The sequence below is a fragment of the Etheostoma spectabile genome, chromosome 11 (assembly GCF_008692095.1).
Source record: "Etheostoma spectabile isolate EspeVRDwgs_2016 chromosome 11, UIUC_Espe_1.0, whole genome shotgun sequence".
NCBI classification, from domain to species: Eukaryota; Metazoa; Chordata; class Actinopteri; order Perciformes; family Percidae; genus Etheostoma; species Etheostoma spectabile.
In genome coordinates, this window is record NC_045743.1 from 15,927,902 (window position 1) to 15,942,635 (window position 14,734).

The 14,734-nt window shown below is 39.9% G+C and overlaps 2 protein-coding genes across 5 annotated transcripts; one reads left to right on the top strand and one right to left on the bottom strand.

The window, feature by feature from the left end:
- Positions 1 to 2,237: 2,237 nt before the first annotated feature.
- Positions 2,238 to 7,615, bottom strand: LOC116698228 (melanoregulin). Of its 2 annotated transcripts, none has more exons than XM_032530033.1 (6): positions 7,487 to 7,615; positions 7,293 to 7,374; positions 6,937 to 7,192; positions 2,846 to 2,936; positions 2,563 to 2,728; positions 2,238 to 2,318 (listed from the first exon to the last, which is right to left on the bottom strand). In XM_032530033.1, exons 1-5 carry the CDS (start codon positions 7,551 to 7,553, stop codon positions 2,634 to 2,636), a joined length of 591 nt encoding a protein of 196 aa, XP_032385924.1. In that variant the 5' UTR covers positions 7,554 to 7,615; the 3' UTR covers positions 2,238 to 2,318; positions 2,563 to 2,633. The 2 variants fall into 2 exon arrangements, with proteins under 2 accessions (XP_032385924.1, XP_032385925.1); XM_032530034.1 differs by having other exon boundaries at positions 7,502 to 7,614.
- Positions 7,616 to 8,092: 477 nt separating this feature from the next.
- Positions 8,093 to 12,909, top strand: LOC116698229 (carboxypeptidase O). Of its 3 annotated transcripts, none has more exons than XM_032530037.1 (11): positions 8,093 to 8,305; positions 8,598 to 8,661; positions 8,862 to 8,963; positions 9,917 to 10,027; positions 10,107 to 10,223; positions 10,376 to 10,469; positions 11,114 to 11,206; positions 11,493 to 11,602; positions 11,864 to 11,948; positions 12,126 to 12,206; positions 12,302 to 12,909. In XM_032530037.1, the coding sequence occupies exons 1-11, from the start codon at positions 8,226 to 8,228 to the stop codon at positions 12,502 to 12,504; spliced, it is 1,140 nt and encodes a 379-aa protein (XP_032385928.1). In that variant the 5' UTR covers positions 8,093 to 8,225; the 3' UTR covers positions 12,505 to 12,909. The 3 variants fall into 3 exon arrangements, with proteins under 3 accessions (XP_032385928.1, XP_032385926.1, XP_032385929.1); XM_032530035.1 differs by having other exon boundaries at positions 8,109 to 8,305; positions 8,595 to 8,661; XM_032530038.1 differs by lacking the exon at positions 8,598 to 8,661 and having other exon boundaries at positions 8,222 to 8,305.
- Positions 12,910 to 14,734: the final 1,825 nt, after the last annotated feature.

The following is a 14,734-nucleotide window of genomic DNA, read 5'->3' on the forward strand; positions in this document are numbered from 1 at the left end:
AAAGAACAGAAACAACAGGGCCATTGGTAGCAATGTTGTTATTTTACTATTGGAAAAAAAACAACGAATAAGGGTATGGATGGAAAGACAGAATAAAGACTAGATGGACAGAACGTTTATTCAGACACAACTTCACTGTGAATACCCAAAGCTGACGAAAAAACCCTCACTCACCACTTGTGTGTGTGTGTGTGTGTGTGTGTGGTGTGTGTGTGTGTGTGTGGTGTGTGTGTGTGGTGTGTGTGTGTGTGTGTGTGTGTGTGTGTGTGTATGTTTCTGTGGACAACGCCCCACTAGAGACTTTCATAAAATATACTGTATGACCGTCTGCAGGAGCCACAGTCTGAATGAACATCATCTCTCCATGAGCGTGTGTGACCATAATGCAATGCACGCCCTGACCACTTACTGGCCTTTGGAAGTATGTTGTACACACACACACACACACACACACACACACACACACACACACACACACACACACACACGCACACACACACATAGTGGTATAATGAGAAAAAGGTGCAAGCAAGAAACACAATGCCTTTCAGTGCTGCCAGACCATTGGTCCGCCTCCCATTCTGCTCCCCTCCTCCTGTGCCCCCCCCTTCCCCCCCACTCCCTTTAGTCTCACATCTGTTTCCCAAACTTGGGGAAGGGGCCTTGGAGAGAACAATATCTGGGTCAGAGTAAACTCTCTCTTTCTGTGTGCATGTGTGCGCAGAAGCATGGGTGTGTATGTACGACATACCACAATCATCAGCTGCAATAAGACTGTCACCCAGTCTTTCAACCAGAAGATAGAGCAGTAAATCCCACATGGACGTGTGTACGGTTTAACTCTTGATAGTTATTCAAAAGCCAAGATGAGCCGATTTTGTCTGCATCCCGCCGAAATGTTAAAGAAAGGGATGTTCAGAAAATGAAGAAAGGGAAGTTCAATGTCCCATGGATAGACTGCAATACTCACATTGTGCACTATATTCTTACATTCTTCTTTTTTTAGTAACTGGTTAATTGTATTCCACATCATTCCACAAAATTGTTTCAACAGTAAATGAAAACATAATCTCTTCTTAATTTTTGTGAAGAAACTATGCAAGTTAAATAACGGGAGAAAGCTTTATCCCATTTGAAATACAGACATTTCCAACTAAGTATGTTGTTGTTGTTTTTTCCAGATTGATCCACAGGAACATGTCTACAGTGTATGCTGCCACCTGTTGGAGGAAGTGCCTAACTCAGTGGTCGACTGAGCCAAAAGACTGTATGTTTGAAACTGACTGAGCACATCCAGCTGGACTAAGCAAAGATTCTTTATTAGGGACAAGGTGAATAAACCAGAAACACACACAGTTTGTTATTGTCAGTATTTTCAGTTAACAACAAAAATGTTAAAGATGTTTGTGGCGAGATAAAGGAAGACATTTAAATCGTATTTAGTATAGACACCAAATACATATTTGTACCTGCAGAAGTTTACTTATCTCATTTTTGAATTGAGTGTCCTTGTACCTACAATACCTACCCCAAAAAACAACTGTAACATTGTTTATCAGTACAATCCTGCCCAGCTGAGCAACAGTGTAGCAGTGCAACAGAAGTGCTAGAAGAGTGAAACTTCTACTTTTAAAAGGAAACAAATACATTAAAAGCACAGTGCATACAGAATTACGAATGGTAGGCCAGTGATTCTCTAAGGGGTCTGCGAGGTCTGTGAAAAGATGCAGATGCATTCATTTAAAATATCATGATGTATTTATATTACAAAAGGCTTCACAGTTCAAGGAATAGTATTTTGATTTTTAAATCTATGATTTTAAATCTATAACTTCATCTGTTTAATGCATGTCTTATATTGTTCAAAAACATTTTTTTGTTTTGTTCCTTTACATATCTAAGACTGTAGAGGTGTAAAATAGGCTACCTCAAATCATTCCAGGGGATATGTATTAGGGTCCCTGGTGTTTTCTATCTTGAAAGGGTTCCATGGCTGAAAGAATGAAAAAAGGTTGACAACCTCTGGTGCAAACAACAAATGTGCAACTTACCAATACACAGTGGATTTAAATTCATTTAATCAAAAGGTGATGGGACATGTCAAAGGGAAGGTATTTTAAAATTTGCCATTTTCCTCTACAATTCAATGAATATTCTTTACTCTCCTCTCCCATCCTTTATGCCGTCTTCTTTCTGTCACTCTCTCTCTCTCTCTCTCTCTCTCTCTCTCTCTTTCTTTCTCAGCCTACTTTCTTGGGATACTTTTCTTTGGCCAGTCTGACAAAATCTTCAGCACTGTCCAGTGACACCAGGCGGTCCTGAGAGAAAGATAGAGACAGCATGATAAGAACAAAACACCTTTGATCGGAGGGTTGGCAGATGCAGATGGAGGAAGAGACAAACAAAACAACAGAACACATGAAGGATACAGGAAAGATACATTTTATTGTGTGTGTGTGTGTGTGTGTGTGTGTGTGTGTGTGTGTGTGTGTGTGTGTGTGTGGTGTGTGGTGTGTGTGTGTGTGTGTGTGTGTGTGTGTGTGTGTGTGTGTGTGTGTGTACCATGACACAGAGGTATGTGTTCTGGTGTTCGGTTTCAGGAGGAAACAGCGAGGTGTGGTCCAGCAGCTGTTTTAACAGTTCAGTTGCTTGTTCAGATGCTCCTGATCTCGGCTGATGCGGTTCTGTCTATTCACACACAGCAAGGAATCCACCTCGCACTGATAACCTGCAGAGAGATGAAGGATACACCACATACTGATAACAGAGCATACAGCAGAATGTAGCAGATTTGAGTTGAATGGCCTGGAGCAAATATTAACTGAACAGAAAACCAATGTCTCACCTAGCAGCAGCAGGATTTTCTTCCATCGAGATCTGACTTCCCGTCTGGCGTAGCGTAAAGTGTGGATGTCATAATTCAGCTTCTCCCATTCCTATAAGCAAACACACAAACAGAGACATATCACACAATAGGTATCTTTAACTTATAAGTAGTGGAGAAAGCGATGATTTTCATCCATTGTGAGACACATTTGGTCAGGTACAGTATACCTGACCGTTACTATTGATTACAGCAATGTTTCCCAAACTTAGGGTCGGGACCCAAAATGGGTCGCAGACCCGTTTTATTGGGTTGCCAATTGGCAGAGTAAAATGCATATCAATCTTATTTGAATGAGTGTTCTTTTTTGCTGCACTGGTCTGTTCAGCTCAGATGCTGTGGGGGGGGGGGGGGGGTTCTCTCTCTCTCTCTCTCTCTTCTCTTATCCTAGGAGGGGATAAGAAAATGAGTTGAGAAAGGGGTGAGACACAGAAAGGAGAATAGAGACCTTTTCTGTTTTTGTTTACTTTCATAATGGAATAAATATACTTTATATGCATGAAAAAGCATGGTTTGTTCCGTCTTTTGTCCACAGTTTAAAAATGTAGATGTTACAATGATTCATGATGTATTTTTGTAAATTTGGGTCCCGGGGAGACACCAAATTTCTCTTTTGGGTCTTGAGCTGAAAAAGTTTGGGAACCACTGGATTACAGTAAAGGCCCGACAGTCACCCACACAGGTGTTTTCACTTTTGTTTACTTTTTGTTGTAATATGGACAGTACTGACTGGGCTTTAGTGACATCTCTCTGACCCTCCCATTGGTTTGGTTTCACCTTTTAGGTTAGGGACATTACAGCTTTATCATTCTATGCAAGTGGGCAAGCCTCTCCTCTCTAAGCGTAGCTCCCATGGCGCCATTTTGATTGCTACCAAGCTATCACCCGCCGTTAGCATTCCATTGAGTGCAATTCATTTTGGCGCCACTTTGACAGCGATAACTTTAGATAGATAACTTTACATCTGAAGCGTTTAAAGACTCTATTTGTCCGTTGTTTATTTCTAAAGAAAAACACGACAATGTACAAAAGGCGCCATTACCTTGTATCTCACGTTACGGTTCCGTAGCTGAAGTTTTTGTAAAAATAGGCTAACAATTGTGTCATAACCACGCAACTTACTGTCACACAGTAGAGGATTCACTGCATAGTAGAGGGTAAGCTCGCAGACAGTTTGGACTTACATTAGCTGTTTTAGTTTAATTACTAATGTTAACTAGCATTTTAGTTAGCAATAATTAGCCTGTGCCGATGTTATCTTATAAAAGTTACATACGCTTTCAGACATGTTGCTCAGATCACATCTATGTCGTCAAGCTCAGTTGGAGTCTGCGCAGTAACGCTCAGCCATCACCGGAAAAGTGCTTTTAATATCCTTCACTGGTCTCTGTCCAGAGCAACGGGATCTGTTGGTTCATTTCTTTAACTGTCTATGATTATTTGTGTCCAATATAGTTTGGGGGCCCAACTTCAACCTGAGCAGAGATCCAATCAGCAAGAATCAGTTAACACCTGCAGAGTTATGCAGGGTCTTTATAGAATATGTCACTTTCTCTCTATTTTTTAAGAAAAAGAAACTGGCAGTCTTTCCCAAAGCAGACATTTTGACATACAGGAAAACCACAGGTGCATTTGACGTTAGATTTAGATGCTTCAGTTTCAGGGTTTTGGTATTGGGTACGCTTTAGACCATGTTTACACGTTTGTTTTCATAAAAGGACATTTCAACCTCTCCGGTTTCAAAATTAACATTGTGATGTGCAGAGCTGTCAGTTTTCAGAAAAATGTTCGGTTACACGTAACCCACATGTATATGCCCCCAATGCCTGTAGGTGGCAGTGTAACAAGAAGCTCAACCCCACATTAGCCAATCATAATCCAGAAAATAGCAACAACAGCAACAAATCACTAACTCTTTCCTCTTTTCCTCACTTCCTCTGCTGCTTAAGCCTCCGGTTTGTCTCAGTTTACATGCATGTGCAAATGAAGATTTCCAAAATCTCTATTCTGGCCAGAGGTTTTAGAAAGACTCTTTTTCAGAGGCGAATTCTCCGTTGGCGTCAACACAAAGGGTATAAATAAAGGGAAATGTCCCTGTTTGTCAAAATAACCATGTACGTGTAAACAGGGTCTATGTGGCATTGCTTACTGGGACATTTGAAAGGAACAAAGGCACCATTAAAGTTATCAGTAACACCTGTACACTTTGACAAGTTAAAATCTCTGGTGTGAATAAAGGCATTTAAAACTGCACACTTTGAAAGTTGGTTTGAAACAGATGTTCATGCTGGGCGAGAAAGAAAGAACTGTAACTGTAAATTACACAAAGCAGAGAGTTTATCTTCTATTTTGACTGGGCTGGTTTTTTCCCCCAGTGCTGAATTACCTTTTAATGTAACGGACCCAATTCTCAGTTTGTTTGGCCTAATATTAAAAGCAGTCTCACAACATATTTGGAATGGTTCAGTGAATATTCTCTTTGAATGGCCAGCCAGGCTGTTGGCCTACATCTCCATTAAGGAATTCATTTATTAACACAATGTGCCCACTGTGTCCTGCAGCCTGCTATTCTCTTCACGGAGACTGCTTCTCACATGTTTACCAAACTCAAACTTTTTTCTTCACAGATTGCGGTCACTGCAGCTCTTCAGTAGAGATTTACTGAGATCCTGACATTTTGAGTTTTGCGTTAAAAAAAACCTGAGTGATGTTCCCAATGTGTTCCCTCTGCAGAGAAATGGAGGAAAAGGGTATTTTATGTGTTGAAGGGATCATCATTCAAAGATACCATTATCCAAGCCCCGCACACGCACGCACACACACACGCACACACACACACACGCACACACACGGAGAACAGACATGCTACTTTATTCACTTACTCAATCACTGATTCAACACTTTTAACACAGTAACTTACCGTAGGTTGTTTATTAGAGAGTCAGAATGGGTTAGAATGTGTGTGTGTGTGTGTGTGTGTGTGTGTGTGTGTGTGTGTGTGGTGTGTGTGTGTGTGTGTGTGTGTGTGTGTGTGTGTGTGTGTGTGTGTGTGTGTCTGCATCTGTGTAGCAGTAACTATATTCTAGCTCACTTCTCGTGGTTCTGGTAACACCAGGTAAACGTCCTCTAATGTAATAATAATAATAAATTTAATTTGTAATGCACTTTATATTTGCAAAAATCTCAAAGTGCTACATGGTAAAAAAGTAAGTGATAAAAAATTCTTAATGTGACGTGATTATGAATGAAGTTATTTAGGAATCTAGGTCAAGTTCATTTACTGATGCGAGTCAACATGATAGTGAGTCAATGGCTTCTTTGAGAGCCACCTGTTGGTGTCCTCTCCCCTTATTGTATAATTACATTAGATAGCTGCAGTGGAATAGAAAAGGACATGTACTGAATTACTGTAATACCTCCTGGTATTGCTCTACAAGGAAATTCCAAAAGCATCTTTCCATGAAATACAGTAAATCTTTGTTCAGATGTGACTGATGATGAAAAATGTAAAAATTGTGATTCTTTCTGTATATTCAGCACTTTGTAATTATATTATGTATATTCACCATTTTGTACGGTACATGAACAAGTGGTGTCTACACTCTATATGTAACAGTTAGGCTACTTCAAAGATGTGTCTTTGAAGTAGTAATTGACATTACTATTCACACTTTTTATGGATTTCAAAAAAGAAATGCCATATCACCCAAAAGGGCCATTATTTCAAAGAATGTAATTTGAATGGAACAAATGAAACTGATTAACACCTTGGATGGTAAAAGCATTTTTCTAGTTAATCAAAATTATTTATAAAACAAATTTAAATATCTAAATAATAATATTAATAAATAATCAAATAATGGTGGCATATTTTTCTCCTGCCTCCTAGATTAAATTCTGTTACTTGTCACTTTTAAAAAAAATAACATAAACTTCCGATCTTTCAATAAAAAATCATACAGTGAAATGATCATTTTTTGTCTATGAATGTTCATTCCCTCTCACGTGGTGTCTTTTGCATCTTAAATGCAACATAACACACTTTCTCTCACCTCTGTAGCCTGGTCAGCCTGGTCTCTCATGCTGATAAAATCCTGTAACTCTCTGTCTGATCCTCTCCTGATGGGAGACTCCCAGGCTCTGTTTGTGGATGCCCACCGATCCACGGTGCTCCTCTGGCTCAGCTGGTGGTTTCGTGGCCTCCTTCTCGAAGGCTGGGGCCCAAAAAGGCTCTCCTCTTCTGTGTCACTGTCGCTGGACTCACTGGATAACAACTCTGGTTGTGTGGAAGCTGCGGTGGTACGCATACTGGAGGGAAGGAAGAAGAATTGGATGAAATACCTGGTTCAAAAGCAGGATTAGAGGCAAGGTTTTAGGGTTGTCATTGTGTCTATCAGGTGTTTCTCACCACAAAATAGCATTCTTCTCTTCCCGGTTGTGTTTCAGATAGTAATCACAACAGCAGATGGTAAACGAGGCACCCATTGGCCCTTTCCAAAACAACAAACAATCAAAAATTCTTCCTGATAAAATCCCCAAAACAATCACGCCTCCTCCAACAGGTTTCCTCCAGAATCCCAACAAAATCTAAATATTTCCGACCTGAAATGTCCTCACTTGCAAATGTCGGAGACCAAAATATCTGAGCAATAGTACTTGTTGTGTCCATCCCCCTTTCCCTGGGCCTTTCCTGACCTGAATGAGAGCCGCTGTCAATTACATTATCCACGTGAGTTGCAAATAGGGGACAACAACAACAACACACACACACACACACCGGACCGCTCAGGGATGAATGGCACATTTATTCAGCAACTCATGATGTTGCAGAATGCAGCACGAGAGGTATAGCTTTCTAGCTCTATCGCTGCAAAACACAGGCTCACTACACAACCTGTAATCTAGAGCTGGAGTTGTACTTTCATGTACCGCCTGCTTTATAATCGGCGATGTTACTGTAAATGTTTCTGGAGAAGGATGAGGGGTTTTTGAGTTTAGTATTTGACATTAACACGCGCAAGAAAGAGAACTACTGCCTTGTGACATCAGTTGCTATATCATTTTAGTGACCCTTCATAAACGTTAATAAATAACGGATTTTTAACTGTCTCTAGCATAATCCCACATAGCTGACATGCATTTACCTCGGTGTGCGGCTGTAAAACTTGGAAGTGATTTTGTCAAGATGATGACAGGCGACACCTGATGAGTAATGTACCTCTCCTACTGGATGTTACTAACAGCAGTGTTAGCTAGTGCTGCAGAGCTACAGAAGGGTGTGGAGCAGTAGCCTGACACCACTGAGTGAGCAGACTGTGAAAGTAAAAGTGAGAACGAGCAAATGGAGAAGAAGACACTAACATTTTGGATACTTGGTTTGTTCCAGCTGATTTTAAGCAGTGTTTTAGAGACTTCTAACAGGTGAGCTCTGCTGTTGTGTTGTGTTGATCTTAAGTTTGTATGTGCAAATGTCACTATGTTTAGTCGTGTGGTTTGTGAATCATATAAATTCAGCCATTTGTGAAATAAAGTGACACCACCCTGAATCTAGATCAACTTTCAATGGATCTGTGGTTATCACTGTATGTAGTCACAGCTTGTCCTAAAAGGGTGACATGCCATTAGGTCTAACTCAAACAATTACTACTTAGTTTAAAACGTTGCAAATAATACACATTGAATTCATAACTCTATTTCTCTTTTTAATTAGCAGTTTAGTGGAGAGTTTGGAATCAACACAGAGTTATGACTACTCCAAATATCACGCCATGGATGAGGTCAGTGTCTATTTAGAGCTCTAGAGAGATAAAAAACGTACATTTTCTTATGAATAATCTCTCTGGTTTTTGTCTCACTCCTCTTTTGTTGACTTTGATGTGAACTTTAATCCTTGTAGATTGCAGATGGACCTTGACCAAAGCAAACTATAAATACCATTGTCAGAATGAGTGATAACACTGGTTAAATTGCAATGCAGATCTACAAGTGGATGCAAGATGTAGAGCGAGGGAACCCAGAGCTGGTCTCCTCTGCTGTCTACGGACACACTTATGAAGGGAGAAACATCACACTGCTGAAGGTATTCAACACAGTCACTATGACAGACAGTAGCAGACACTACTGCAGAATTCTTCACATAATGTAATCCTACATGTCAAACTACACATGAACTGTAGTCCTAAATGTACTGTATGCTCCACCTAATTCATTACCACCCCATCTTAGAAACATCAGTTCATTCCCCCATTTCAAATCACAACTCAGGACACATCTGTTGTAAAACTGCCTATTACACTGCATGTCTTTTTCTGTTCTATTGTCATTGTTGTATTCTTATTTTTTGCTTTTAAAAAAAATTCTTATATATCCCTGTACGGTGTCGGTGAGTGCCGAGAAACGCGCCTTTAAATTAAATGTTATATTATTTATGTGTATACAAAGCAAAATCCACCCAACGTGTATGTCAAGATATTGTTAAAAAATATTGAATATCGATACCGGTTAATTAAATTATACTTATCTCAATACAAATTTTATAGAAATCCATTTTATCAAAAAGAAATTACTACATTAAATATCACCATACAAATCTTTTTATTTTTTCGCTCCTTTACACCTATGTATGTATGTGTTCTTCTCAAAATACAAAAACACACACAGACAAGTCTCTGTGCATATCAAAGTGGTTTTTATGCATGCCTCTACGACATGTAACATCAGTTGCAATCACATGCGTTATTAGATCTTGGTACAAGCGTGCTGCATGGTTACGCTGATAAGATTTTCTCCTTAGTTCTTGAAATTCGGTATTGTGAATTGAATGACAAGGCATTTTTTGATAGTCAAAACCCAGTGCCCTTACCAAGTGACTTTGGTGTGGTACTGCTGTATCTCAAACAATATGGTAAGACAGAGGCCACACATCTATTCGGCCTATTATCAATTCTGTATGGTAATTATAAAGACACATGTGGAATATCTTACCTTTAAATCTTACATTCACCCAAAGCGGGTCATGTTGTGTGTCTCCAGTTGGGACTAGAAAACCCAGAGGGCAGAGAGAAGAAGGTTATATGGGTGGACTGTGGTATCCATGCCAGGGAGTGGATCGCTCCTGCCTTCTGCCAGTGGTTTGTCAAAGAGGTTTGTACGCTCAGAGCAACTGTAATGATACACAATTTCACCCAACTGAGTTAACTCTGACATGTGAGCGTTTGTTCAGATTGTGAACTCCTACAAAACCAATAAGAAGCTGGAGCAGATGCTGCAGAACCTTGACGTCTACGTTACTCCTGTGATCAATGTGGACGGATACATATTCACCTGGGCCAATGACAGCGTGAGTGCTTCTCAGGTTTAATTGTTCGTATATTTCTTATACATTCACATTTCCGATAGGATTATAATTACCTTGTTTCAAAGACAGCGTACTCACATTTCCTTAATAATCTTACCAACCAGCAGCACCGCTGTCTGCGTGTTTCCATGTAGACTCGACTGTGGAGAAAGTCTCGTTCAACCCCTCCTCCAGGGAGTAGCTGTTATGGTGTTGACCTCAACAGAAATTTTAACGCCAACTGGGGAAGTGAGTTGCATAATTTTAAGATTCACAACATGACTTATTAGCCTTCATTTGCCTCAAGTGAATAGTGACTCAAAGTGACTCGTGTGTAAAAACATAACTTCAATTGTTCATATAAAAATCTCAAACCCAAAACAAGAGTGCTGGAAGTAACACATAGGCCTAACCTATTTTTAACAGGATGTGTCCTTTTTCTACAACAAAAACTTGTCATTAAGATAATTTCAAAGAAGAATTAGATTTTTTTTTTAAATACCACTTGCAGCTCAATATGTCTTAATTTCAGTGCTGTATTGTTTCATGCCAGACTGCTCTATTCAAAAATGTGACAACCAGTGAATGCCCCTAAATCCATTCTTTTTCTTTTTCTTTGAAACTAGAAGGCCACACAATACAAGTAATACATGGTTCAAGCCCTCTGACACTTAATGGGTTGGTTTTCACGAGCCTTTCTCTATGAAGTCACATTTTATAATTATGTTTGACATAAGAAAATATGTTTTCAAGATGAACCTGGCAGTGTCTTGTAAAAACAGCCAAATCTTTTTCCAAGACTGTCCTCCCTCAAAAAACAACCCCATAAATTGTCTGTTCATGATATTATCACAAATATGTGTTGATGTACTTGATGTTGTTTCTTTCTTCAGTGGTTGGTGTATCATTTGACAGTTGCGCTAACAACTACGGTGGGAAATCACCAGGGTCAGAGCCAGAGGCTAAGGCTGTGATGGACTTTGTTGGTAACTACCATCTATCAATTAAATTACATTATTATTAGTGGTAGTAGTATTTTTATTATTACAAGTATGTTGATGAATGGAGAATTGTATTTAGGGATTATAGAGTCCTGAGCTGATTGTCATGTCATGAAATAGACACGTCCTTAAAAATATCATTAGTGTACTGAAAGTTTACGAAGGCAGTGCTAGACTTTTCTTTACATTCACTTAGGGGTAGTGCCTTAAAGAACATACTGTTGATGTGTCATCTTGATATTAATCACTTGTTTATTCTGTCTGTATCTAGGTAAAATGGTTAACCAGACTCTGTGTTTCCTCACCATCCACTCTGCTGGCCAACTCATCCTCTTGCCATATGGCCACCCTGAGATCTCTGCACCCAACTATGATGAACTGGTAAGGGGTGTGTGTGTGTGTGTGTGTGTGTGTGTGTGTGTGTGTGTGGTGTGTGTGTGTGTGTGTGTGTGTGTGTGTGCGTGCGTGCGTGCGTGCGTGCGTGCGTGCGTGCGTGCGTGCGTGCGTGCGTGCGTGGTGCGTGCGTGCGTGTGTGTTTCAATGAATTTGTATTACAGTACGTTAGATCATTTTCATCTCTGCTTTCTTGGATATGAGCACAGGGTTTATTTGGTATTTTGAATGTTTTGGTCAACTGTGCAGGTTTCAGTCGGCGAGGCAGCAGCGGCAAAAATGAAGAAAGTCCATGGAATGGGTTACACTGTGGGAACATCTCCCCAAATTCTCTGTGAGACTCACACTGAGCTAAACTGTTCGGTCCTGTTCTGAATAGCTGTTTTTTAAAACCCAGGCGGATCTGCACTCACTTTAAAAAGTCATTCTGTTGCTATTAGGCCTAGCAGCCTAAATAAAAACAACATTCAGCGAGGCAAATTAGGCAATTTTGTGAACCTTTAATCTTCAGATCCCAACTCAGGCTCAAGCCGTGACTGGGCTCGTCTCATTGGCATCCCATTTTCTTACACCTTTGAGCTGAGAGATAAAGGTGAGATTCAGTAAATAGATATTCCTCAGCTAAACATAATGCACTGTAATGCCCTGTACTTGGTACTGTTTTGGTATTATTCAATGATCCTCCAGGTGAGTTCAGCCACTTGCTACCAGAGGAGCAGATCCAGCCGGCCTGCGAGGAGGCCTACGCAGGAGCTCTTTCCATCATCACGCATGTTCATGAGAAGACCTTCAACAGCGGTACCCTTTCCAATGCTTCTGTTTTTGGGGTCGCTATGATGATTTGGAGCACTGTCATGGCTGTGTCTCTCACCACAGGGGTCATGGTGTAAGATAGTGAAAACATCAAGCATACAAGGTTGAACCACAAATAGATAGGAGGAGATACTTACTACTGACGTACTGGTGGTGGAAAACCCCTTAAGAAAGGCCAGCAATGATGCATTTTAGCAAAGTAGAGTGGACAGACTAAAAAACAGCTTTTTCAGAGCAACATGACATGGTTTTGTTCCTGCATTCTGCAGCAGGGGGCAGTGTCACCTCATCTTGCACACCACACTCGTCCACGCAGGCTTCACACGCCCAGACATATTTTATAACTTCATTCTTTCTTCAGCTATGTCATGTGGTCTAGGCAAGCTTTTCATGCAGTATAGTTATCTATGAGCTTTGTTGTCACATCTGATTCTCTTCAATTCCATCATAAAGTCAGAAGAACACACATTTTGTTTGTCTGACTTGGCTTCTGTTCATTACCACAACCAAAAATAAATACTGTCAACATAACACAATGATTCAGTTCTTGTCCTTTATTGCATTCCCTACTTCATTCATAGCGTTAAAAAACACTTAATCAAATCCAAATTGAGACTTGATGTAAGTGATAGGGCTGCAGTTTGGTAACAGCAAGGCCGTCAGTGGTCATCAGTTACATGCCATATGACTTAATGATAATACACCTTAATGAGGATGCACAGTATTGGATGCACTGTACAATGGATGAAATGTTGGGGGTGCTTTGAGGTTTATCTTTTATTGTTTTTTGCAAGATTTCCATAGAAATGTAAATTCGAACATCATCCCTGTCAGTGGAGTTATGAGTAAAACAAAGTTCTTAACCCTTGTGTTGTCCTCCCATCAACCATGAAAAAAAAATTGTTTTATGGTCACTTTTTTTCAACATTATTTTTGCTTTTTCCAACATTTTTGCCACTTTTTTAATGTTGTGGGTGCTTTTTAAATGTTTTTTCCAAAGTTTTTGATATTTTTAATGCTGACGTTTTCAGCTTATTTTGACGGCCCATTTTTTTGTGACATTTTTTTTTAACTGAAAAGGGGTCAGTGTGACCCAAGGACAACATGAGGATTAAACAAATGCATGCACACAAAAAAATCATCACTGTCACAGTATTTACTTACCCAGACACATGTTGGCGTTGCATTGAGGTGAAACACATCTGTATCAGCCAATGGCTATGGAAATGTGTGGTTATTAGAGCAGTACAATTTTTTATGAATATAAATGTAATGTAAGTATTCTTCTTTGCACTGCACTGAGTCCTGCAGATTGTCCTTCAGTTATTTACTCACAATTTGGAAGTGTTAATCACAGTTTATCTAGAAAAGTGCTGGATTTAGTTTGTCAAGTTAAGTCTAAAATTAAGTGTCAGATGGCATTAGAAGGTGTGTTTTATTTCACAGATGCCCTCAAAATGCTATTCCAGATGTTTAACGTGTCCTCTAGTGTTAGGACGATTTCAGCAGATCACAGAGCCAGCGGTAATTAACCACAGCTCAGACAGTCAGCGTAATTCATGTCAATTACTTGGAGCCTGAACATCTTTGACGTAAGGGTCAGGGACCTCAGATTGCTCAAACTTTTTAACAGTGGGGGGTTTTGGCTTTCCTCTGACATTTTTTCATTGGATTTGAAATTGAAAAAGCATGATTTTTTGTGTGTAGAAGAGTAGGTTTCTCTTGTAAGCTTTAGGTACATAGGTCATACTCCCTGAAAGAGAGTGTTTCCTCGCCACTGTCGCACTAAATGTTTGGTCTTGGGGGATTTACTGGAATTGTTGGGTCTTTGTAAATTATAGAGTGTGATCTAGACCTACTCTATCTGTAAAGTGTCTTAGATAACTCTTGTAATGATTTGATACTATAAATACAATTGAACTGAATTGAATAAATTCTCTCAAACATTGTCTGTCCCTCTTTCTTTTTATAAGATTTAGATTTCCAGAGTGTATCCTCCCCTACCTCAATGACTGCTATAGACCACCTTTTATTAACACAAAGACACACACACACACACACACACACACAACACTTGCCATTGACAATGTGACAGCAATGGAAATAAAATTTATATTCCAGCACAACATGAAAACCTCAACAAAAGCAGGAAGACACCAAGGGAGGAGAATAATAGGAAGGAACGGTTGTGAACCACACCAAACCACACACACACACACACCACACACACACACACACACACACACACACCCCACACACACAGCTCTTCAGGGAACAAACTATCCACTGCTCCATCACTTACAGTCA